General features: G+C 36.9%; 2 protein-coding genes across 4 annotated transcripts in view; one reads left to right on the top strand and one right to left on the bottom strand.

Annotated features, from left to right (window-relative positions):
- The window catches only part of gab2 (GRB2-associated binding protein 2), a 508,732-nt gene that overhangs the window by 302,304 nt on the left and 179,600 nt on the right, over window positions 1-26,828 (bottom strand). The window lies entirely within an intron of this gene.
- On the top strand, window positions 7,594-26,737 carry rab4b (RAB4B, member RAS oncogene family). 3 transcript variants are annotated; one of them, XM_079609704.1, is made up of 9 exons: window positions 7,594-7,807; window positions 14,114-14,194; window positions 16,029-16,143; window positions 16,234-16,296; window positions 19,774-19,928; window positions 20,391-20,486; window positions 22,232-22,409; window positions 23,245-24,507; window positions 26,072-26,737. In XM_079609704.1, exons 1-7 carry the CDS (start codon window positions 7,792-7,794, stop codon window positions 22,345-22,347), a joined length of 642 nt encoding a protein of 213 aa, XP_079465830.1. In that variant the 5' UTR covers window positions 7,594-7,791; the 3' UTR covers window positions 22,348-22,409; window positions 23,245-24,507; window positions 26,072-26,737. The 3 variants fall into 3 exon arrangements, with proteins under 3 accessions (XP_079465830.1, XP_079465829.1, XP_079465831.1); XM_079609703.1 differs by lacking the exon at window positions 26,072-26,737 and having other exon boundaries at window positions 23,245-24,858; XM_079609705.1 differs by lacking the exon at window positions 26,072-26,737 and having other exon boundaries at window positions 23,227-24,858.

The following is a 26,828-nucleotide window of genomic DNA, read 5'->3' as shown; positions in this document are numbered from 1 at the left end:
TTTTGGTCCTCTAGCAGTTAGAAAACAAAACTGCATGCATTTAGCGGAAGAACGTTGTTTTGGTTGTGCTTCGGCTGCGAGTGACTGTGCGGATGAATATGACTATCCTACTGCTCATAAAACATTCACTACTCGGCTTAAGGGATAAAAACCAGTTTAGATGGAAAGGATCTCAAGCTGACTAGCTGAAGACGTTTCTGTAGCCATACTCATTAATAGACACGGTACTTCCTTGAAAATAAATTCCAGTACAGCGCTACAACGACCATAATGAAATGACCCTTCACATTGATAATGATTTAAAATCAACTCTTTTAGAGAGCTACATAATGACAATTTATCTGTTAAATAAAATACCTTACTTAAAATGCCATCTCCGCAGCTTTTACAACATTTCAAATCCCTCTGTTCTCGTCGTCTACGAAAAGCCAAGCCGATGTTGATTCTTGTTTTATTACGAGCTCTGTCATATTCTGTTGTTTTTGCCAGCAGAATCTCCTCTGTTCTGCATTTGTTTAAAATGGGTGATTCCCGGCGGATGGAGATTTAGATGATCCATGTCAATCTTTCTTGCTCGTTGTGACAACTAACCTCTGTCACTCACGCACTCACACAGCATACATGCGTCAAAGTAGCCGGAGCAACTTTTCTCTATTTACGGATATGACGAGACACACAGGCGAATGACGTATGCAATTTCCCGCATAAACTATCCTGCCTGGTCCAAAATATAGGCTAAACACTTATAATAGGCTTTCCATGGTGAATCAGGGTAAGATAAAAACACGTTTTGGAAGAATGATTGATGGTGTCTTGACTCAATTTTAATTTTGTTAATTTTGAACAAAAGAAGTTACATAGTGCACCTTTAATGTCACACTATATTTCACCATTACTGTAATTTGCATGTACATTTTTGTATTATTTACTGTACACTACTGTTCAAAAGTGTGAGTCTGATTTTTCATGTCTTTTATTTTGGTTCCTGTCTAGTGTCACGTGACTCCCTCTTCCCCTCATGTGATCCAGTCATGTGATCTCTTTTTCCCGCTTGTTTATGTGTCATTTTCTCATTGGCTCATTTTCTTGTCATGTAGTTATGAGTTCTGTTTGTTCATCGGTTGTCGTTGTCAATGTCATGTGTTTCCCTTATTCATGTATTTGAGGTGCGTTCACACCATGTTATAATTACTTACCGTAATTACGAGCGCTCCAACTTCTACCACGTGACAAATTTCAGTCTCTTCGCCTAATTATTGTATGTATTCTTCCTCTCTTCACCCTTGACTTCTATTTCATTTGTTTACTATATCAGGAAACCCATGTGAAATAACTCAGAGTGACTTGGCGGCGTGTTTCCAAAGCACTTGAAAAGAGGTAACAAGCAATAGCCAAAACATCTCGCAGGATGTGTCTTTATATCCGCACTTCCACTCTTGCATCCCAAGGCAGTGGAGCATGTCCCGCTGCAGACAGATAGCGCAGAGGAGCTTGTGTGTGTATTTGGGGCTCTTGGGGATTTACACAGCTTCCAGCCATTAGCTCAATTCTCCTCACAGAAGGTCAGATAAAGATCAGAACCTGGAAGGGGGTCGATGTGCTCTTTCCACTGGACATGACTTGGCTTGTTCCTCAGCCCTGACCGATCACCCCAGCTCCTTCAGGGCCCAGTTCACCCTTGTTGGCTTCTCCACACATAAACAATACACACAGCGTGACGTTTGATCAGCCTGTTTCAGTTTGTTGAAGCCGAGACCCCTGAAGCTTGGCCATGGGCGTTCGGACATCTGGAGCAACGTCATTTTCCATTTGAAGCAAATTGGCTTCTTGTCAAAGTGAATCTGTAAACGGTTAACAGATAACACCTCATTCTTAAACCTAAACAGGCACATTATTCAGGGTTTATTGACTTCCAATGGCAGCATGTCAGAGGGCACAGGAGAGACATAGCCTCCTCAAACATGCATTAAAATGTAAATAAATTATTTTCTAAGTATAACTTACTGTAAAAAAATTAACATAATGCAATAAAAGCAACAAAAATTATCTTATTTTAATCTATACATTTTCTAATTCACGTTACTCATGTTTGATATTTCTTTTCATATTTTTGTTTCATGTGCAGTAGGCAAATTGACCCTTTGCTAAGTTTACCAACAACACTTCTACAGAATAGATTATAGATAGATAGATAGTTCAGAAAGAGGGGGGGGGGGGGGGGGGGTTGAGAGATTAAAGTGGATGGATAAAAACAGAACATATCAGTCAAAGTGACGGAAATTGATTTACATAATCTTCATCAGAAAATGCCCTCACAGAGTGCCACAGTTGTCTGTTGCTATCTATTGCTCACATGCTCTAAATTAACATTCTAATACCACAAAGGCTAATTATGATTATGCTCTTGCATACATTTCTAACCCCATTTGTGTTGAACAACACTGGCAACATATGTAACTATGTGCAACCACTGGTAGATAAAGTACACACATTCATTTTCACGCTGCTTCAGCTTTTAACACAACCATGAATGTTATATCATGCTTTTGTGTTTATTTAAGTCACAATGCCTTGGTAAGATAAATGCTTTGAATAGATCCCAAATACATACTGCATTATCTATGGCCTTGTCCTTGAAATACAATGGGTCAGATATATTTGTGCTATATTTTGCAAGAGAAAACAATTGAATGAAGTGATTGCGTCAGTCTCCACTGTTGAAATCACCCTTTAAAAAGCATGCTTGTCTCTAAGGATTATCCAGTCTCAGAAAACTGACCACAGATGGGTTAAAAACAGACACAAGACCCCGAGGAGAGGGTTTATTTATGCTTCTGCACACCATGTCTATTTTAACCCTTCTCTTTATTCTATATTGCAGAGAAGAAGAAAACAGGGAGAAAGTGGGGAGAAAATACATTCAAAGAATACTTTTCCTTTTAGGTTATTTCTACCCTCGCAAAACGTGATTATTTTAAATATTAGCCTGAAGATGTCTTATCAACGCTGGTCCGACAATGTAGGGCCTTATAGAGGGAACTACAGCAAAAGCACTCACGAAAAAAAACAGCGACCACATGTTTCTCTACTTGACTATAGCTTAATATGCAAACAACTATAAATTAAAGGTAGGGTAGGCAATTTTGGAGAGGGTAATCTAACGTATGTAGACCAGTAAGAGCTGAGGAGTAAACCTCACTCCCCTGGCTTCAAGAGGCAAGCTAGCGACTGATGCTAGCGGCTGCGGTTTTTAGCGTCCTAGTTAGCATGCCCGCCTCCCAAGCCGGAGATCACAGTTTTAAATTCCGCTTGGAGCAGATTGAGTTGGACAGGTTACATTTGGTGCCGTGACCCGGATGGGAGTTAGGTTTATGGGGGTGGGTTTAATGGATGTAAACCAGTAAGAGTTTTAACCAGTATAACAAAAAGTGTTTATAAAAATAAAAAATCGCATACCCTACCCTTAAGCCATTTGAGTTTGAGGTGAGGATAGGTTGTGTTCACAATTAAAATAGTTATGCAAGTTTGATTATACATAGCACACTTCAGCTTTAAGAGAAACTTTAATATCTCCATTCTATTGTGTTCATGTAGAGAGAATTTGCTAAACAAAGAATCAGTGTAACCTGACTCTAGAAGGTGACTCGTTATCATGACCTGGAAAGTTTGGTGTTTTCACAGTCTCAAATGTTGTTCACTAGCACTGAGTCACGGTTTATCATTGACGAGTTTAGTCCATGTTGGTTGGTTTTTCCTTAGATATACTGAATACAGGGGGCTTTTCCTTCCTGAAAATGACATGCTAAGAGGTTCATTTTTAAAAGTCCCGAACTCTACCCTCCAATGGCCAATAGTAGATTAAACGGCAGATGAGGTTGCTTCAGATGATTTCTGAACTCTGATCTGGAGGGTCCAACCACGATGTGGAAACAGTCTTCAAAGGATTTTGAATAGATTTGGCCACACCCACAGAATTGTGAAGTGCATTAGCGTCTGTCATAAATCAAACCAACCATTTACAAGGCGAATCGCAACATTACAAACTTTAATTTGAAGCAAAAAAGTTACAATCAAGATACAAGAATGTGTACGGGTTTAGTGAGGGAAAGAACTACAATCCCATGAAGCATTGCGAATGACTTAATCTAAATCTAAATATTGAGAAATATAAAACTATTCATTTAAAGTGGTTGATTATGACAAACAATATATTTTTAGTTTATTGCAAAATATGCATATATATACAAATATAAAAGTAGTTTGACTGCCTAGCGTGACCTTTACAACCTTTACGTCATTTGCGGTGCTTCAAGGGAATGGATGTTTCCTGCAAGCTCTTTTGCTGTGATTTTCTGGCTGCGATTCTCTTATATGGTAATTTTCTGTACAGCATCATGAGTAATTTACTCCACAAATTCAGATGTTAAACATGATTATTATAATAATGTTAACAGATGGTTTCAACAAAAGCATATACCATTGATTAACAACCTCTGAACTCACCGTAGGTCTTATAAGTCATTGTTAAAAATCAGTTTCCCTATGGAGAAAAGTTTTACTTCTGGAACCCGACTGTTGTTGCACTCTGTTGGAATTTGAATTGGAATGACAGAAAGAATGTACTGAAGTGAATTCAAACAAATGTAAAACAGACACACCAGTGGATTTTCATTTGAAAATAGTTGAAATACTTTTTCACATCCTACAGTTCTTCTTCTTCTTCTTCTTCAAATAAAAAACATATATATATATATATATATATATATATATATATATGCCCAAGCTTACATACAAGTCACTACAGTTTCTAGCTGAAATTAACACTTGTGGAGAAACACCAAAAACTTTCATTCCTTTTCACACAAATTACATGGGCAGATTTACAATTAAAAAATACTTCTTTTTTTTGTGGTTCCTTGCATAATACTATTATCACTTCAAAACATGTTAACCATAGTGCATGGTTCACATTTGCATCACATAACCAGCTCCATATGTGTGGCTTTGCATGGTAAACTTGCTCAGTAGCTCGCCCGTATGAGTCCCGCAAAACTCAATAAAAAAGCTCAAAGACTTGCATGAAGATTGCAACATAACATCACAAGCAACACAATATCATTAAATGATTAGAAATATACATTTCAGTACTGGAGTATAGCAACCATATAGCAGAACAAAATGTCCACCACCTTATATTCAGGTAACAAATACATTTTAATATGAAAATATATAATCTATAGCAAGCATGACAGTCTCTGCAAAGATGTAGGCCTCATACTAAAAACTGTTCTGCCCAATTATTCCATCAAACAAGGAAAAGCACCTTGCTGTCACTGTTTTTTAACAACATAATTAAAACTGAGAAAGCAATTTCACTTCAGAAACCCTGAACCTGACTCTTATCTACCTGAGAAGTACTACATTTGGGCCCTGTTTATTGCCGCTTGCAGCTATATGCCTAATTTATGTCTGGAGGTTTCACCCTCCCGCACATGTCCAGACATGTTTCTTTATTAACGCACACAAACGCCAGAACAGGCTGACTGACCCGGTCCTAATCTTGTACTACTAACAGGTTTGTCCAAGGTCACAAACATGGAGAACTCGTAGTCTAAACAATGAAAGTGTTATGATGTTACGGCCTAGTACGAGTACGGCAGAGCCTTCAGACCATGAAGCATTGGGGGTCTGAAAAAAGCACCCCCTTTTTCTGCCTCTTTCATTCAAAGTTTAGACAATATTAGGAAAACATCCGTGCTCCATACGGCAGGCTCTCCCTCCTCCCTTTAATCTCTGAGAGAGAAAGACCTTTCAGAAAACATGCTGGGGAATCTGTCATGAGAGAACAAAGGCAGGGAGGAAATCATAGATAGTGGCAGAGGGATCTGTAATTTATCACCTGTGGGCCCTGGGCGGTCTGGCATGACAAGGGCTTTGAAGACGTGTGCACCGGGCCCCTCAAAGTGTGCATGAAGGAATGTGTGGACAGAAGATGACAGTCGCTTGCTTGTGCTTCAAAAAGAATGTAATCAGTAAAGCCAAAGACTAGCAACCTACACTTTTATTAAGTTTTCATCAGAGGAAACTCTTCATACAAAAGTGACGCAAGCATATCCTTGCTTGATTTATGCAATCGTATATGCATAAATTAAAGTATATGCACTGCCCGGCCAAAAAAAAAAAAAGTCGCTCGGATTTAAATAGGCAAATGCTTAAGAGTCTATGATTGCAGTGATCAAGAGGTGCATCGATTTTTGGTCAAGATCTTGTATTGACAATGCAAGAGTCCAGCACTCTGTAAAGTCTCCTCCAGCACATCCCAAAGACTTTCAATGAATTTAAGGTCTGGACTCAGAGGAGACGATTCATGTGTGAAAATGATTCTTCATGCTCCCTCCCAACCATTCTTTCACAGTTTGAGCCTGATGAATCTTGACATTGTCATGCTGGAATATGGTCATGATGTGTCTTCCTACATGGTTGTTTAAGAAATGAAAAGCTACACACTCCATCAATTAGGGTTAGAAGAACTGTTGCCAAATATCATGCTAGAAACATAATAATCACTGCAATAATGATCCAATCATAGACTCTTAAGCATTTGCCTATTTAAATCCAAACAGCGACTTTTTTTGGTTGGCCAGTGTATTTTAAGCGTTAATCACCATTTTTACATTTACATGTAACATTTACATTTATAATCACATTTGAGCTTTTGTGCAGTTCCATTAAACAGTCTGGTGGTGTGATAAATTAGTTTATCCACATGTATACATTTACAACTACATGTCAACTTATAATAATAACCCAAAACCTAACCTAACAGTCTACTCTACAGTCTACTAGATAGTTAGTTTCTTATAGGCATAGTTAGTATGTCTAAAGTGGACCATCGAAATAAAGTGAAACCCAATGTTTAACATAGCTTTAGATAAAGTAGGCTATAGGCAAGCCAAACTACACCATGGATCATCCCTAAATACAATGCTAGCTCAAACAACATAGCTTACTTCTGACTGGAGTTTGACTGCCACCGTGTGTTCATACTATGAACTCTATTTAGGGTAGGCTATATTTTGACTGGTACAAGCTATTACGTTTTCAGATACTTAGCAATAAGAATATGTAGGCTATTAAAGACAGAATTGTTGCGTAAAAAGTATAATTTACCACCTGGTTATTGCTCTGTTGCAGGTAAGCATGCAGACATGATTTTACGGGACTCGTGGGAGAGCGATAACTTATTATTATTAAATTATGTAAATATATTGATATATATTAGATGAAAGCCTTTTTGTTGTATGATGATATGCTTTAACTCGCCAAAAAGCTTCATAAAATGTAAATTGAATTTGTGACCGTTGGTCAGGGCACTCAATTTAAGCAACACCAACTTAGCTATGATATAATAGGCTAGTTCGCATATTTCCATTTTAAAATTGAGTGCTTAACTATAACGCTTCTTGACTACTTTTAACTATTTAAAAATTAATTTCATATTTCTTTATTTTGGTCATGTGGTGAAACGTGACAGGTTTTAAACATAGACTGTAAAAAAATAGGTTTTAAATGACAAGTTCGCGTCATGACATCACGTCAGTGAGTCCGCGAGCACGTTGTGCACGCGCAGGTTTGTGTGTTGTTAAACAGGAAACGGTGAGAGGCGTTAGCAGTTAGCCTATTGGCTACCACCATTACACACAGAAACTAAAACACAGCAAAGCATTTATCTGAAGAAGGGAATAAAGAGTATCGTCTGCCCGGTTTATTGATTTTATCGGTGGGACCGACATGTCAGAGACGTACGGTAATGACAGTTTAATTGTGTTGTTGTTGTTGTTGTTAGTGCTTAGAGCTAATGAGTGCTGGCGCGTGCATGTGTGTGTGTTATCAACATCATCATAATCAAACCATACAGTATCCACCTTATTTGTAAGAGTGTGTGTGGCAATTTTTTTTATTTAATGTGTTTGGCTTCTGGTGTTTCTCTTTCAGTTATTTTAGCTCTACAAAAACAGGGAAACGGTTTCTGACTCCAAACATAATTTAATTTTTACGCCAATATTCACTAGTACGTAGTATTTTCATAGTATTACATTAGACTCACAGCTGTAGTTCTGGCGTGGTCAGGCTGTGTGTAAATATAACGTTATGTGTTTATTAGTAAATGTAACCGTTACACATTGTCAAATGGGCCTGTCAGATCAGGAGCGATTGAGGTTGTTGCACTGGTGATAGTTGTTTGTGTGTGTGTGTGTGTGTGTGTGTGTGTGTGTGTAAAACTGACAAACTGATTGGATAATTGTTGATAATCCCTTTTACAACATTGCAATATTTACTTAGAAGTTCTGTAAGCTATTTTTGGGGGAAACCACACAATGCTAACTTGCAAAAATAATGTCCTTTCTACCTGACAGATATTCTAGAGAATATACACCTGTCTTTAACAGTCTTGGTCCCTGTAAACACCAGTAAGGGTGTGGCATGTCTGATTTTGCCGAATTATATCAACATAATTGGTTGATCCTGGAACAACATTCCTGTCTGAAAATGTAAACAACCATATATCCCAAGACCTAAACATAACCCTACCCTACTCATAAGTTATCCCTAAAACCATAGAGGAATTCGAATTAACACTGATGTAGAAGCACCTAACCCTTGCTGTAAGCCTAAACTTCACATAAACTGTAAGCTTGTCACTTTATAGGTTTTATATTTTATATCCAGATATGTTTTGGAGGTCAGAAATGTTTTTGAAGAGTGTGTGGTTGAGTGGCTGACTTGGCCTGGTGGAAGTTAGCAAAATGTCTGAAATCTCTTACAGCAGCTTTAATAGAAACTTGACATCTGTGGTTTAAGTAGGCTATGGTTTGAATCTGTGCTGTGCTGACTTCCTTTATCAACATTGTGCATCATTGCTCTGCACGAACTGCGTTTCGTTCTGTTTCATTTTTACACACTGATAGAACATCGCGTATTCGATCAAGCACCACTTGTCCTTGCTGTGGTTGATCCATTGAAGAGGGGAATGTTTACTACAGTAAATTATGACCAAATTTTCATTTTTCGAGTGAACTATCCCATTAATGATTTACATTTACATTACATTTACATTTAGTCATTTAGCAGACGCCTTTATCCAAAGCGACTTACAACTGAGGAATGATTTATCAGTGGATGTTCTTCCAAAGAAAACCCGTTTTTAATCTTCATAATCAATGGGTAATATATTTTTCCATTTCTAAAAAGCTAAAAGCCACCAAGCCTGTCACACCATCTGGTTACATAGTGTACTTTCTATTATCTACAGTAGGCCTATGTATTATGCACATTTAAGCAAATATTCAGATGAAATGATAGCAGTGACAGTACTATATTTGCCAAAATGTACAGAGTACAATGGAGCATGAATACTTTATCCCAGAATGCAGTGTGTTCCACTTAATTTTCCATTTCCAGTGTAATGAATACACCAGAAGATCTCTTTCTCAACGTTAAGATAGGACATTATTGTGTATAATGGTATACAATAAGAGATACATTTATACTTTATTGCGAATGTAGCGATAATAAAGCATGTGTGGCTCCTTTAAATCACTGGTTGAATCAGAGATGTCTTTTATCTGATAATCGACCGATGTATTTGTGCTGTAGATCATAAAATATTCATGTAGTTAATGTGGATAGTAGTTTCATGTTGCAGAAATCTCCCCCTCACTCACATCTCTCCTTTCTCTCCTCCAACCCCCCCATCAATCCCCTGTGAAACTGAGTCTGCTTCATTGTATTTGGCCTACAAATCACCTTTCCATGCCAATAAAGGAGCATCTTGCCTTGGCACTGTAATTTCTCTTCTATGGCATATTGATATCCTTAGCCAATCTCCAGGGCCACACTTAATGACAATCCATTGCTCGCTCAGGAGAGATGTCTACTAGAATACTAGTGACTTCACTGTAGCATTTGCCATCAGACCTAGTATGACTCAGCTGGCCCACTGTAACAGATCAAGGCCCAAAGCCACTGAAATGATCTCTTATATTTCATAGAATATTGATGTTTTTGCCTATAGTTTTTCTTAGATCGCATCTGACATGGTGTGTGTTACCCATGTGTTACTACTAAAAAAGTAGTATGCGACTAGCCTGGCTCCGCCCTCCTACGTACTTCCGCTCAATTTTCATTTCCCTTCAGTATGTCGCCTGGGTTTGCGGTGTATTCGCGGGTTTTCTCCGGGCAATTTTTTACCGATCCAATCAGCGAACAGAGGGAGTGGCTGAGAACGATGACGTTGAACTCGTGCGCTTGAGTTGTAGTTTCGTCACGACCAAACGTTAGCGATGGGTTATGGCAGATCCAGAGTGCCTCTGGGCAGATCCAATAGTTTTAAACTTCAACAGAGTACCCGCCTTCAAGGAAGTTAACGCTTATCAATGGAGAGTGGCCAGACTCTCTGTACAAATGAAATGTACGAGAGTAGGACCAGGCTAGTATGCGACTCCCTGTAAAATAATATAGTAATAATTTTACTAATATTAATTTATTTACTGATATTAATTTATTTTTGTCCAACCATCAACGTTTTATTTGAACAAAAAACCAAAAGGAGTCCTTAAAGATTCTCTTTTGTTTCTCATTCTCATGGAAAGATGGTTGTGTTCCCAAATGCGCATTCAACCAAATGAACTGCTTGTGTTTTAAGAACACTTGTACCGTGAATATATGAATTAAATTGCAGCCATATCATGATTATTATTTTTTTTTTTAAGATTAATTATGCAGCCTTACATACATTGTGGAGTATGATACTTCATTATTTCAACAAACTCTCTTACAGGAAGTGAAATGAGTCATTTGTTAACCAGATTATCTTCTTTGACGTAGTTTGCTTTGTTGCTGAGTATGGACTTGACAATTAGCCTACTTTTGAAGTACCTTGGCTTGGATTTCATACTAGTGCAGTTCTGCATCTAAACTATTCCTATTTTTATTGGTAAATTTGGACCTGCTAAACGCTTTTCAAAACCCTTTCACTTCCCTTAAAGTTCATTAAAGGGAACTGATACAACTTGCACATGTCATACACCCACGTAATTTCATCTTAAACGTTTAAAAGTGTCACAAAAATCGTATGGTTTTTTTAAGGTTCTTTCTAGTATCTGTACAAGACCGGCTGTGAACATTTCGCCGATTGCTTTTCCATGAAGACAAGCTCAAGGTCATGTTGTCAGCGTACACACACTCGCACCAGAAATAGCACCCATTAGCTGACTGTCTGAGTCCGGACCACTTCATTAAATATGATTTATTATGCCTAAAGAGTGATTGCAGAAGTCATTTAGCCATTGAAGGTCCTTTCAGGTTTTATCTTTTTCCATTATGACCGAATAGAATATTAATTTCCTATCTAAACAGAATTTTAAGGCATTGTAGACAGGATCATGTTGCGAAAACTGTGCCTGAAGCATCTTATATTAGATAGGATACTTGTACACAACCCGTTCAAAAGTTTAATACAGTAAAAACAGTGTATTTGTGGATATTATTACTATTTAAAATAATTGTTTCGAATATATTTTCAATGTTGAAAATGTATTTTGTAGAAACCGTGTTTTTTTTTTTCAGAATTCTTTCATGAAAGTTTAAAAAAGCTGAATTTATTTGGAATCAAACTCTTTTATATGTTTTTACACTTATTTTTCATCATTGTAATGCATCCCTTCTGAATAAAATTATTAATTTGTTTCCAAAAAATTAAATAAACGTTTAAACAGTAGCGTAGGCTATGTATTTTTCGTGCATTTAATGCCAGAAACAAAAATGATTACAATTATACTTTATTCAATACTGAAAATAATTATTCAAATGAATTTAATCAAACATTTTATAACAAACACACTTTATAAAAAATGTTTTATAAAGTTACCAGTCGGCCCCAGTGTTTTTGATCATTTTCACAAAACTTTCATGGCCCCCAGAATATTTTCTTATGAATATAATTTGAACATGCAATATATCAAAAGAAAGAGCAGAGCAAAAACAAAAAAATAAATCATTTTATTCTAGCTTCATGCCTTCTTTTTGATCGACACTTGCATGTGGGTAAGTTTCATTAAAAAAAAGCAACATTTTGAACTAAAAGCTGAGAAAATTGCACTTTTGTTGACTTGTTTTGATCTGGAGATTCTATGCTTTCAGAAGATGTGTAATATAATTAGTGATAACAATGAAAACATGGATTTCCAAAACATTCTGCCAATGGCGGGGAAAGATTTAAAAGTACTTTTTAAAAAGGGGCTATTTTGCTTCAGTTTTGTGTGCTGTGTATTTTTAATGTATTTAGGCTATGTGTTGCATGCAGAGTTTTGTTGACATCATGTAGGGCCTATGTAGTATGTAGAACTATTATGATGCTGCCTTTGTCAACAAAAACGCAAAACGCTCTGACATGCTTGTGAGAATATCATCAGTGAGAATATTCATGCTGTTCAGTTATGATAGGCATTTCCATACATCCTTCTCCTGTAGCACTGAACCCCCCCCCTGAAACCCTCCTCTGTTCCAGCTGTTGTTGCTGTGTGCATGTCATACCCACACATGCAAATAGTTCTTTCTGTGTCCGCTTCCAACACAAAGCGCTTTTAGGACAGTTCTCCTCTCACGCTGATCAGCTGATGAACCCTGTGGCATAGGCCGGGGTCGTGACCCACTCTGAGTCTGACCCCACTGAACCTCTGCACCACACACACCCTCGGCGCACATTCTCCATACATTTAACCATTCAAAAAAATCTATTGAGATTTGGGGACCTCTCACATTGGGTCCCGATGGGTCGTAACACAATTCTACCATTATTTAGCGCTGCAACATAACCTGACACAAAAGCTTGCACGTATTAAGTAGGCTAATTAACTCAAATCATCAGACCATCAGCGAGAGAGCGACTCGCGACAACACTCATGGAAAGAATGTGTTTTTGTTTGGTTGGTAATTGCAGTCCAGTCCATGTGTTTCTCTTTTAAACAAATCAGTGACTTTGCCTATCGCTATCATGTCAATCGTGTGTGTCTTCAGTAAGGATTTGCATGCATTTCTTTGCAATATTGTATTGACATTGTATTGAATTTATGAATAGCCTAAAAGCCTATTATGTAATGTTGGATGAGAATGATATTATATATAAAGTGATTGTGTATGAGAAGTGGTCAACCAGTCCAGTATGTTGTTTAATGGCGATGTCAACTCAATATCTAGAGTCCAGGAGGTATGGTGGCTCAGTGGGTAGCACTGTCGCCTCACAGCAAGAAGGTCCTCAGTTCGAGACTTTTCTGCGTGGAGTTTGAATGTCCCTGTGTCAGCGTGGGTTTCCTCCGGGTGCTCTGGTGTGGTTTCCCGCTCACAGTCCAAAGACATGCAGGTTTGGTGGATTGCCAAATTGCCGTAGTCAATGCGAGCGTGAGGCATAAAACCTGTGCCAAATCCAGTGTTTGTGTGTGCGGATCATTCCAATGAAGCAGATCCTGCAAATGACTAACGCTAGGAAATATATTGTTGTCAATGTCCAATATAATTACGGTATATATAGGCTAATTATAAATTATGAGGTCAACTGATGTTTTTTTTTTTTATAGCCAATGCCAATCCAATTTCTAGAGATCAAGGTTGGTGATTTATAAGTGTTAGACCAATACATTAGCAAAAATAATGAATTGGCCAATATCTGGCCAGTTTAATATGCCTGTTTGGCTGACTAACAGAAGTCTGGACATGAGAACACTTATTTTGTATTTTTGAGTGAATTTGTTTCAAATGCTAATGTCTTGCTTTCTAAAGTTAAGATGACTTTTATCAGATGCAGGTAGTCTCAAGCTAGCCAAATATTGGCCCAAACATACACTACAGATGAACATTACATTTCAAGATGGGTTTAATTGTTTGAAGAATACACGCCTCAATTAGACGGACATAATAATGAAGGAAAGATTGAATTTTGGATATCAGGATGGCCCAGCGCTCTGAACGACATCTAAAACAGCCTTTTAAACATGTTCTCAGTGCAACACAACAGTGATATTGATTCTCTTTCTTTTTCTCCCCCTCTTGGTTTCAGATTTTCTGTTTAAGTTCCTGGTGATTGGCAGCGCTGGGACTGGGAAATCATGCCTCCTTCACCAGTTCATAGAGAACAAGTGTAAGCCCATATTAATGTCTCCCTTTCACAAAGACTTGAATTAAAACATGACCTTTAATTCGCAAAGCATTCAGCAGAGAGGAAGGTGGCCTTGAATGTTAATTCTTTGGAAATCAGAGTAGCTTTACATGCTTTTGAAACGTGGGCATGTTAAGCAATAAATGAAAATCATGTCAGTACGCTTTAAAATTCCAATGCCAATCTTAATTTACAGAGTAAATGAAGAAAAGAGGCTGGAAAGTATGTCTTTGACATTGATTATGATTATGAATGACCCTGCCTTTAAGTTGTTTTCCAAGACAGAATCTAGTGAATGTGTTATATGAAAATTCAATATTCATTGACTTCAGGAAGTCTACAGGGTTTGTGTCATCAATCAAAACAAATTTTAGTTGATATTTTAAAATAAATCTCAATTTGCAATAAAAACACTCTTTTTTTATTATTTATCAGTTTTGGTCATTTTGGATGTTTATTTGTGCATGTTTATTCTCTCTAATTTATTCTAATGCAGCTTTACCCAATCACAAAGTGCATGAAAACAACAACAACAGAGCAACAATGAAGAGGGATCCAGCAACACTTGTTTAGATGGGAACTTTTGGATCTCTCTTCATTGTTGCTCAATTTATTAAATCCACAAATTCATTTTAGGCATTTAGGTATATTCATATAGACTGTTTAATGTTGCTCAGAAGTGGCATGAATGCGTTTACACGGCAATTACAGTTGCATAATGTTATTAGATTGTTTTAAATATAAATTTGGGTGAAAACTATATGATATGTTACAAATAATCAAGAAATCATGCAGCCAATTCCAGTGTAACAAACAATTGCGCTGTTTAGATGCATTTTGGGAGTTTTTATTTTGATTGTATCAAACAACTATTCATGAGCTTCAATGGAGTCATCGATGCACGCAAGTATGCACCGATATGAACATGTTGGCCGATACGGATAACCGATAACCGATAATTCTTTATAATTGAAAGCCGATAACCGATATATTGGCCGATAAATCAAAATCCTTATCTAATTTTTAAGAGCCGGATTACAAAAACAAAAGTCTCACCATTAAAAACCATGTCCGTAGCACACAATTGTAATGTTCTCATAATTTTATGTGTAGCCTATATGACAGACTTGTGCAGCACGTTGCACTTAACTGTGTATTACTTTTTTTTTTGGAAGTGATTCCAATCATATTTCAAGAAATTCAAAAGCATCATGGTGAGCAGTGCATCTGAAGTGCCTCAGCTGAAGGAAATAATACATTAATTATCGGCCAAGTAACATTAAAAATGAACATATATAGGCAGATACCGATATGGTGCCCGATATATCGTGTATTCCTTCAAAAAAGTATTTTTTTTTCAGTCATGAACGTTGTAAATGCCACTGAAATGGTCGCACTGTAGAGCCCTGTCATTCTAAACACCAAAAAAGGGCGAATTTATTTTTATGACATAATTTCAGTCTAATTATATTAGAACAGCTCATTTCAGCATGGATCGTTTTGTGAACACAATGTAAAACTGGCTTTTCAAAGAGGCTGTTATTGAAGGATGGGGGCGCTTAAACTATATTTGATCTGACAGCAGAGCAAACCCACAGCCCGTGAGTAAGAGCATGAAAGTGCTGTATCTTATTCCACATGCAAGGAGGACATTTACTTTAAAGTCTTGAAGGCACGACAGAAAACAATGCATTTTACAGAAAAGATGGTCATGAAATATTTAATTCTGGCACAAAAAAAAGGCATCAAACTGTTTGAAATGACCTCTTTAAACAGTCCGTCAGATCTGCTTCTCACTGAGCATCTTCTGTCACAGTCAAACAGGACTCGAACCACACCATTGGCGTCGAGTTTGGCTCCAGGGTTGTCAACGTTGGCGGAAAAACGGTCAAGCTGCAGATCTGGGACACGGCTGGGCAGGAGCGCTTCAGGTACTTGCCTGTGATTGGTTTGTTAGGATATCCTTACTGCTGCATGCTGACTCTGATTGGTGGAAGTCATTCGCTGCTTGTGTCTTACAGGTCAGTGACCCGCAGTTACTACCGCGGTGCAGCAGGGGCTCTTCTCGTATATGACATCACAAGGTAAGGTCGAAGCGGGGTCACCCGACTGCAACGACACATTTTTGTAGTGGAATGAAATTATTATTTTTAGCTATAAATAATGAACTATGATGATTTCTGGGATGCAGAATCATGGAATCCAGTCATACAAATGTAATTTGTCGGAGTATAGGGCCGAAATTTTATAAATTAAGCTTGATTTCAATTGATTAGACATGTTTTTTGACTATTTAAAATCAGTTAAACCATTGAAATGGAATCCAGAAAAGTAAAATGAAAAACAACAAATTTGTGAAAAATAAGGGAAATTTGAGGGGGAAATTCTTTCTCTTTGTTAAACTTTTAAAACAATGTTGTTTTTTGTCATGAACCATCTGATATATTCAGATTGTCAAATATGTGGAAGTGAATGTGTGTTTGTTTTTTTAACGCCTTTATAATGATCATGTTAGCTGATTACTAATGAGCGATGGGCGGCGCCATGTTAGTTTGCGGATCTGTCAGATTTACAGCGCGTAAATTCATCCACTTCTCCCGAAACACTTGAAAGTAAATGGCCGGTCAACTGGAAGAAGAATAGTCAAATTTATATTTACCTACACAGTTTGTATCTGATATTAATAAAACGCTTTATCAAATTATAATTGAAATTTATTTAACAAACAAGTTTTTGCTGGTACATATGTGTATTTAAATGTGTATCTAAATGTCTGAAACCTAAAATAAACAAAAGCATAAAAACAGCACAAAAAAAAAAATGATCCAGAAAAATGATAATGCAGGGGGAAAAAAATTTGGTCAAACAGAATTTGGTAAAAAATAAACCGGATTTCTAAAAACAGAGGCAGATGGAGAGATTGACTGTATGGCGTTGAATTGGATCATCTCCAGGTTGCTATGCAGCTGTCATGGTAATAGAGACAAAGACAATGGAGTAATAATAAACACTGACAGCACTGTAATAAAATGTCATCTTCTGGCGAGTCCATTTGACGGAGTGTGAGCGCAGTGAGAGAGAGATGAACACAGTGATGGATTGTGTGTTTGATGAGGGTCATCCTTCAGCACTGAACTGCCATCACTGCAGCTGCAGACCGGAGACATTAAACTGCTTTACACTCAAACACATTTAACACGCTCCCTTTCTCCCCGTCGCCCGGCCACAGGCTAATGGTTGCCCTGGAGACCAGTGACTCAAACAACTAGATTCCCTGAAAGCGTGACGAACGCACAGTAAAGAAATGTGGAGGGCATTATGAGTCATGTATTGTCTCGTCGTTTCTCAAAGCACTCAAAGGTCACAGACATTGACTTCTGAGAAGCGGAGTTGAAGTACAGTGAAGTACGTTAAATCAATGTTCGCTGTGTTATTCACTCACAAAGGCAGTTTCTGTGGGGCTGATTATAAATGGTGGAAAGCAGAGTAAATATTGAAGTAGTAACAGGCCTGGCCATTCTCTCAAAGCCAACATACAGGTGAAACTTGAAAAATTAGAATATTTAGAATAAAAAAGTTAAGTTATTTCAGTAATTCAACTTAAAAGGTGAAACTAATATATGATATAGACTCTTTACATGCAAAGTGAGATATTTCAAGCCTTTATTTGTTATCATTTTGATGATTATGGCTTACAGCTTATGAAAACCCCAAATTCAAAATTAGAATATTGTGAAAAGGTTTTCATAGCTGTAAGCCATAATCATCAAAATTATAACAAATAAAGGCTTTAAATTTCTCACTTCGCATGTAATGAGTCTATATTATGTATTAGTTTCACGTTTTAAGTTGAATTACTGAAATAAACGAACTTTTGCACGATATTGACATAAAAAAAAAAAAAAAAAAAAAAAAATTATGCTACTCTGAGCAATGCCTGAACTTTGTATTTTGAGCACTTCTTGCGTTATTTTTGCCTCTTCACGATGACTCGCTTGCTGTAGTCCTCAGTTGTAAGTCGCTTTGGATAAAAGCGTCTGCTAAATGACTAAATGTAAATGTAAATGTATTCAAATTTTTCGAGTTTCACCTGTACTTCCTGGTATCTGCACAAATGATCTGAGCAGGATATAAATATTTGTGTTCATAATTGTTATTAAAATGTACCTCTGAAACCACCTTCCTTTTCATTGGACGTCACCTAAGCTGCACATGCTATTGGTTAATGTTCATCAATAGCTATTAAAGCGTTGTTTTAGACTACTATTGTTGGTAATGGTTAATTTCTGAAAAGTTGCCAAAGGTTATCAGTAATTTAATGCCTGGTTATGTAATAAATATTATGGCAATAATAGCAAAAAAAACAATAGATTTGAAATCAAAGCACCACCATTTGGATACATTTAGCGCGGCCCCCACAACAGTACACTGCCAACGTAAAAGTGCATTCACGCCCAGCCGTAATAACCGTAATTACGAGATTCCAACGTGTAAAAACTGGTAATTACAGCTCGTAAACTGGGAATTTTATAAAAGCTCCAACTTGTACCAAGTGACCGCTGCAGAACATCGCGTGAACTTAGCACAAGTTTAGATCTGACTACATTCTGATTTAAATTGACCACTTTTTCACTATCCACCTGTTTTTATTTATTAAAATCTGCCAACGCAGATTTAAGTGTTCCAGCGTGATTTAAGATTTAATAGACGCAGGCGAACCGCTACCATTTAGGAATAAGATTGTGTGTTTGTTTAAATTGAGATTGCAATCTTTTAATGATTAATTGTGCAGCTCTACTTTCAAGACTATAATTTTTGTGACTTGTGATATTTTTATTGGTTGGGTATAACCAAATCAACATTATCTTTGTTGCAAATTAGCAGAATTTGCAACGGCAGTGCTGAATAACTTAACAGAATTAAATTAAATAGATTATATTATATATAAATAAATTAAATTAATAGAATTAAATAACAAATTATTAATTAATGAATCATACAACTACTATAGGTAAATCCAACATTACCCGGATATAAACAGTACACTCATATAAAATAGTATGTTTATTATGTATTTAAAAAAAAGTTAGATATATGTAGTGCATACTACTTTAACTGCATACATACAGTACACTCACTTAACGCGATATATATATATATATATATATATATATATATATATATATATTAGTATAAAGCAAATCACGGCTGTCTTTATATTGTTGAAATATAACTATATAACTATTTTATTGCCCATGTAAATGCTTTATGTAAAGTTGGATATACAAGTATTATACAAGTTTATCCACATACATACAGTATGAGCATACTAGTATAGGGCAATAAATACTATATATCATATCTAAACTGCCTGATTGCTTGTATCGCTGCAAAATCTAAACTATATTATCACTCTAATCTGCTAAATGCGACTAAGATTGTTGGCATGAAGATTTTAAGACATTCTACATTAACATCATGATTTTCTGTAAAGCTGTTTTGGCAGTGCTTATCATTACAAGTGCTACATAAATTTGCCTTTGCCTTTATCTGTCTTCTAGTCGAGAGACCTACAATGCTCTGACTAACTGGCTGACGGACGCACGGACGCTGGCCAGCCCCAACATCGTCATCATCCTGTGCGGGAACAAGAAGGATCTGGATGCGGACCGCGAGGTCACCTTTCTAGAGGCGTCTCGTTTTGCCCAGGAGAACGGTTAGGGCTGCTCTTCATGCATACCACTTTTGTAACTGGGGTCTGAAAGTATTCATATTTTGCCTGTTTGTGCCTCACAGTGTGACACAACATCAATTTTCACTTGCTTCTGGCGCCTGCTTGTCACGTATCTAGAGAGATCTTTTTATATTCATAATTGTCCAAACATATGTGCGCCGCTGCAGAGAGCGCGCTTCTCTTCTTCTCTGTTGGTGAGCGTGTTCGAACAGCAGGATTTTTATGAGCGCCTCATTTGCAAGCCCTTATGTCACCGGAGTGCTGTAGAGACCATAAGTTGGTTCTTGCTGATGATGCAGTTTACACTAAAGCACTCTTAATGAAACTGATGCTTAGCAAGCCAGATAACAGCTGCCCAAATGGACCTCTACAACACTAAAGCTTTTGCCGCATGATCAGAGGGTTTGATTTTGATGTGTTCACCTGACTGTGTCCTCCACCCAGAGCTGATGTTTTTGGAGACGAGCGCTTTGACCGGGGAGAACGTAGAGGAAGCCTTTCTCAAATGTGCTCGCAACATCCTCAACAAGATTGAGTCAGGTAAGAGTTAAATGTGCTATTCATTTACTGACCGACGCTTTAGTAGTCATGGTGAAAGAAATCAAGTTTAACTCCGCAAAGCCTGACATATGAAATAATAATCAGTCATAATATATATATATTTTTAATTGCATGTGTGTGCACTGCAGTTGAACCTCTCTCCTTGAAGTTCTTGATATTCCAGTAAATGATTATTTCAGGTGCAATATTCTCTGCAGCTATTTCCTTGCATGTGAGCCATTTTAATGCAAAGCGATGATGGCTACTCGTCTTTCTTCGGAGGAAACCATTGCTAACACAACGCAATGATTGGAAGCTCTTCTTCCCTCCTTTTATAGCAAACAGTCTGCGTTTATAATCCAATCAGAATGATTGAGTTATTTCACCTGACTAGTGCTTGTTCACACGTTCCCATGTGCTGATGAAATGATGCAAGCTGGTCATTTTGTGCCAGGGCCAAAAAATGTGAAATTTGCGGTTTTGTGATGATAATTAAAAAAAAATATTTTGGCCAGTGGAGCTTTTTGCAATTATTTAAAAAGCTTCTAATCACTCTGCATAATAATCAAGAAATTATGTGAATCAACACCACAGCAACTGAAGTAGTTTTATTCAGAGACCCAAACTAAGCAAAAATATGCATTTTGTATGACAAAAAATTTAAATTCTGATAGATTGCAATGTAAATCAATAGCTGGGTTTCATAAAGTGAATCTTTTTAAAGTTTAAAGCGAATGAAGTGTGTTTCCATCAAGTTGTTCGAGCAGATGATTGTGGTATTGGTAACCTAGTAACCAACAGTAAATAAAACACCATCAGCGGAAATCGCAGATTAGTTGCTTGAGTTTAATGTTCGCTACGTCAGAAATTATACGGCAATTATTCGCATTAATTCTTTCTTTCTTTTTTCTCGTCAAAAACCAGCGTATAAACTTTTTTTTTTAAAGGGATCCCACACAAAAAAAATGTTGGCATTTCCAAAACGCAATGCAATGTAATGCAATACAATGATGACTGAGAGATAAACAGATAAAAGTTCCTCAAAGGCCTAATGTATTATATTTGATCTATTTTAACATGATTATTCTAAAAAATTCTGTATGAATAATCAAACAAGTTGCTTCAGTGCTCTAAGTGTTTATCTTGAAATATTACTAAAATATTATTAAAAGTTATTACATTTACTTCATAAAAATCAGTAAAGATTTCACAGCAAAAAGACCTGAAGGTGGGCGGCTTTAGAATTATATTTAAAGGCCTTAAAAATTGTGTTTATGAATCAGATGATGCTGTGGTTTCTCTCTTTTGTGAAATCACTTCTCAGAGATCTTTGATGCTAGAAATGTTCGACTTTATTTTACAACAAAGCCGAGCATCTCCTGCAGAAGATAACTCCAGACATTTGCTTGGCTCACACATATATGCCATACATCCTTTTCCAAAAATGGTAACACACCCTATAGATATTTTTGGGTAAAGGTCTTGTACCATGTGACATACTAAAATAGAATTTTCTGCAGCAAGCAACATTCCATGCCTTTCTTCAGGCTTCCAAAAGTCAAACCAAAGTCACACACAGAATAATAGTGTACAAATATATAGCTAAATTACTCCTCTAAATAATGACAGAAGGCATGTACTAGGTTTTTTAGTCTTGTTTGTAATTGGGAAGCTTTAGAAATGCGAGTATCAAATATGACACAGTAAGCTTTATAGGGTTAAATGTTGTGTCTGTGCCTGTCCAGGCGAGTTGGACCCGGAGCGGATGGGTTCTGGGATCCAGTACGGTGACGCGTCCCTGCGGCAGCTCAGACAGCCCCGGGGCTCTGCCGCACAGACCAAGCAGCAGTGTAACTGTTAGGGGCCTGGACACCCTGACCGATACCTGTCATCAGACCGTACACACACAACCTCCCCCCTCAGGTCAGTTCAGGGCTTCTGGGATCATGCCTGACATGCATATGCACAGCAATGGAAGTCTATAGAGCAATACATTACTCTAGGATAAATGTTAAAATACACACTGTCATGAAATTATTCTTTCAAGATTTAAACATTATATATGTTCATCAAGATCATCCACCCTAGACAGCTGACTTACAGTTTAAAAAAGACTATAATATAATAGAATATAACAAAAGTATATATTATAATACTATAAACGTTTTATATAATACACTACCGTTCAAATGTTTGGGGTCAGTAAGATTTTTTGAAAGTCTATTTTTCTCACCAAAGTATCAAAAATACACTAAAAACTGTTATACTGTGAAATATTATTACAATTTAAAATAACTATTGTAATATACTGTAAAATTTAATGTATTCCTGTGATCAAAACTGAATGTTCAGCATCATTACTCCAGTCTTCAGTGTCACATGATCCTTCAGAAATCATTCTAATATGATGATTTGCTGATCAAAAAAAAAAAGATTCTTCTTATTATCAATGATTTAAACAGTCGTGCTGCTAAATATTTTTGTAGAAAATGTGAACTTTTCCAGGATTCTTTAATGAATAGAAAGTTTAAAAGTACAGCATTTATTTATAATTTGTGTAATTTATAAATTTCTTTACTATCATTTTTGTATCGTTTTTTTTGTCCTTGCTAAATTAAAGTGTTAATTTCTTTAAAAAAGATATACTGTAATATTTCATTCAAATGATAGTCTGGGGTAATTGAGCATACATCACTTCAAATGTAATAATCAGTGTGGAATGTGCTGTTCTTAAACGTAGATTGACTCCTCCTTTCAGCTCCGGGTGTCTCTGGGTTTGTACACCCCCACTCCCACATGTGACCCTTCCACACCCAGACACATCTGGATCATTTGTTATGAAGTCCATCTGCAACCTTTGACCTCTGACCTCAGAAAGCTGTTGACCTAGGACAGATCTCCCTGGCTGCCTAGCGAGGGCCACGGGCAGTAGAGGTGAATCCGACTGTGAGTGTGTAACTCCTCCTGTGATTCTTACACACACACACTTCCTTCTTGTGAAGTCAAACAGCCATCATCTAGACTTCACCAGACTGGGATAAACCAATCAACAACAGAAGTAACATCCCTAGGTCTTAAGATATCACTGAATCATTTTATACATTGTGACATATCAGACCTTTGGCTCAATTGAATGTCCCCTTTTTGGTTTAGTTTCCATGTTTCCCGAAAATGAAAAATGACCATATGATTGGTCCATGCATGTTAGTCTGCATTTTTACCTGATACATATTTTTTTTTAAAAGATTTCTATAATAATTTAGAGCCAGAAATTGGTCGTCTGTGAGAAAGTAAAGCTCATAAAACCCTTTATGCACTCCAATATTTACCCGGTTGCATTGGCCATGCATTTAAAGAGCTTCTGAAAGCTCAAAGAAGATGAAACATCTGTTCAGATCTTGTAATTCTCATATCAGATGTTTACCGCCACCTCGCTCTGGCTTGGGTTGGAGGTTATCGTCGAACTTAACCTCACCCGTCATTTGCACGGGCCGCTAATGGCTAAATCGTTTATTGAAATGTAGGATGCGACTCTATCAGGGTTTGTCCAAAAATTGCGTACAAATATCAATCAATAAAATGAACATTTTGGAGTTTGTATGGGTGAATCTCCCAAAGAACGTGCATGTCATATTTCACCCTGAAGCAAAAAGAAATCAATTAGAGATAGTTTCCTAAGGTTACTTTAGGACAATTAAGATTTTTGACATTTTGACTTTTTTTTTTTTTTTTGGTGCGTGTCAATGAAGCACATTTTGTTCCCAAAGTTTCCTTGCTATAATGTGAAATAATATGATTAAATAAATTATGCTGCTGATTTTAAAATTTTTTAGTGCTGGATTATAGTAATGTGGATATGATTTTTAATGCTTAATTTTCAGATATAAATGTTACAGTGCATAAAACAAAAATCATAATAGCAACATGTAATTTCTTGTGATTTTTTTTTCGATTGAATGATTTCTTTGTGAGATTCAGCCCTTTTACTGTTGCGGTAGAGTCGTGTAATAAGTGAAACAAGGTATATTAATAGAACGGAATAATATTTCAGTGCAACACAATTCATCTTACACTTGAACTGGTGTACATATTTTGGGTTCGCTGTTTGCTCTGGTTACCCATGACAGGGAGATCTAGAGGTGATGACTGGCACGGTGCCCCCCCCCCCCCCCTCCTCTCCCTCAGTGACATCATCATTATGCACCACAGACAGACCTGTTTTGATCTGTGTTTTAAGAACTTGTCTTTGTGATGTGTTTTCTTTTTCTTTCCTTTTCCCTCTGCAAGTGCACTTTTTTTGACTGTTTATATACTGTACCTATAGAATTGTAAAATGTATAGTAATTTAATGATATTAAATGAGAGAATATTGTTTTGAGGAGTGATCATTCCTTACTAAAGAACAACTGAGACTATTTCAGCGGCAAGGAGTCCTCAGCTGTGGACGAGAACATGCTTTTAGTTGTAAATGCGGAGTGGGTCATCATATCTCTTCTAGTACAAACACAGCCTTAACTGACTAACCACATGATTGTTCTGCACCATTCAAGATCATGGCCGTCTCGCTCTCATAACTGTCCAAGCTCTTTAAAATGCACTTAATCTGTTACGTCCATTTTCCCCCCACTTTTACCACATGCTTTGTCTGATTTAAACCACTTATATTCAAGAAAATTGACTCAAATTAAAGGAATATTCACAGATACAAGTTAAAAGTTACAGAAATTTACTTTGATTCGGTTTGTAAAAAGTGTTTTTTTTTTTTTTTCTCCAAATAATTTTCTGTGATAATCAACACAGAACACAGTATTTGATGCTGTCCATTGAGCTCTTTAACTTAAGCTCATTTTAATACGGCGCCGATATTAGGGAGTCCCAAACTGTTACCTTGAAATTTGCATGCTTTGTATGGTCCCCCATTGAAATGTAGTAGCCTACGTGGTGTTAAGAAGAGGCGATCACAATTACTCGAAGAAATTTCGTGGGCAAAATCCAGCCTTTGCAACCAGACTCCTTGCTCCAGTTCCTGGCGCAGATTCCGTTCGTGTTCAAGCTTGATGCATTGACTAACAGAAATCTGCTTGGTTTGAAAGTGACTTTTGTGTGAGCTGTGCTTCAAAAGTCGCTGCACTGTTTAAAATTTTGCAACGTTTTCAAATCGATCACGTAAATTTTTACGGCAAATTTTTTGGACCAAATTGAACGATCAAAATTTGCGTGGTATGCAAGCTTGTTTCCGCCACTGAATCAAAAATAAAAAAGGTAATCACAACTTTTTCTCTCACAATTTTGACTTTTCCTCACTTTTGTATTTACATCTCGCAATTCTGACTTTTTTTCTCAAAATTGCGAGATTTAAACATGCAATTCTGACTTTTTTTTGCTCAAAATTGCGCGATTTAAACTGCAACTTGCAATTCTGACTTTTTTTCACGGAATTACGAGTTTATATCTAAGTCCTGAGAAAATAAGTCAAAATTGCAAAGAAAAAAAGTCAGAATTATGAGTTGCAAACTCGTAATTCCGTAAAAAAAGTCAGGAAAAATTAGGAATTATCTTTTAAATTGTTTCGTGGCGGAAACAAGCTTCCATAGCGTGGCAAACTTTTTCGCCTTCACACAAAATTCCAGACTGTACAAATTCCTATGAAAATGACTGAATTTTGCCAGAGAAATGTTGTCAAGCATATGCAAATGTGATCGTTAAGGTGTGGTCATGTTTTGCAAGCATAATCCAGTCATTTCGATAGGAATCCACGCAAATTTTTTGTCAGGGCGAAAGATTTCCCCATGCAGATTTGACAATGGGTTCAAGTCGATCATGTGATTTCGGCATGTCGACCAACAGGAAGCTGTTTGGTTTAAAAGTGACTTGGTTTAAGAGCTGTGCTTCATACATGCTACACTATTGACAATAGACCTTTTTCTTTTATTTGCCCACAAAATTTCACTAATGTGATCCACCTTTACTTCACTGTCTGAGCCAGATGATATTCGATGGCTTGTGTATTGGAATTTGGTAGCATTTCGTAACCAAATATCATTATGGAGTGCATTTGAAGAGTAGCTCAAAGTACTGCATATAACCAGTTGTTGCTTAGTAACTAGTGTGATTTGTTCATTCATAAATACTGTATATCTGGATCATGTATGCTGTAAATAAGATTGAATTTGTCTATCGGAGTGTTTGGGGGAGGGGTGCTTGTTGGTTTTAAAGAATAAGATTATAATTAAAGTTAGCTTGTTTTTTTTAATGTTGTGTAAGTCTTTTTTCTATTGTCTCTGTTTTGTGTGGGAGTGTGTGACAATGAGCAAGTTGTTAGTTCAAATTATCTCTATTTCC

Source organism: Phoxinus phoxinus, assembly GCF_949152265.1.
Source record: "Phoxinus phoxinus genome assembly, chromosome: 4".
Classification (NCBI taxonomy): Eukaryota; Metazoa; Chordata; class Actinopteri; order Cypriniformes; family Leuciscidae; genus Phoxinus; species Phoxinus phoxinus.
The sequence above is the reverse complement of the archived record's forward strand: the minus strand, read 5'-3'. Positions and strand labels throughout refer to the sequence as shown.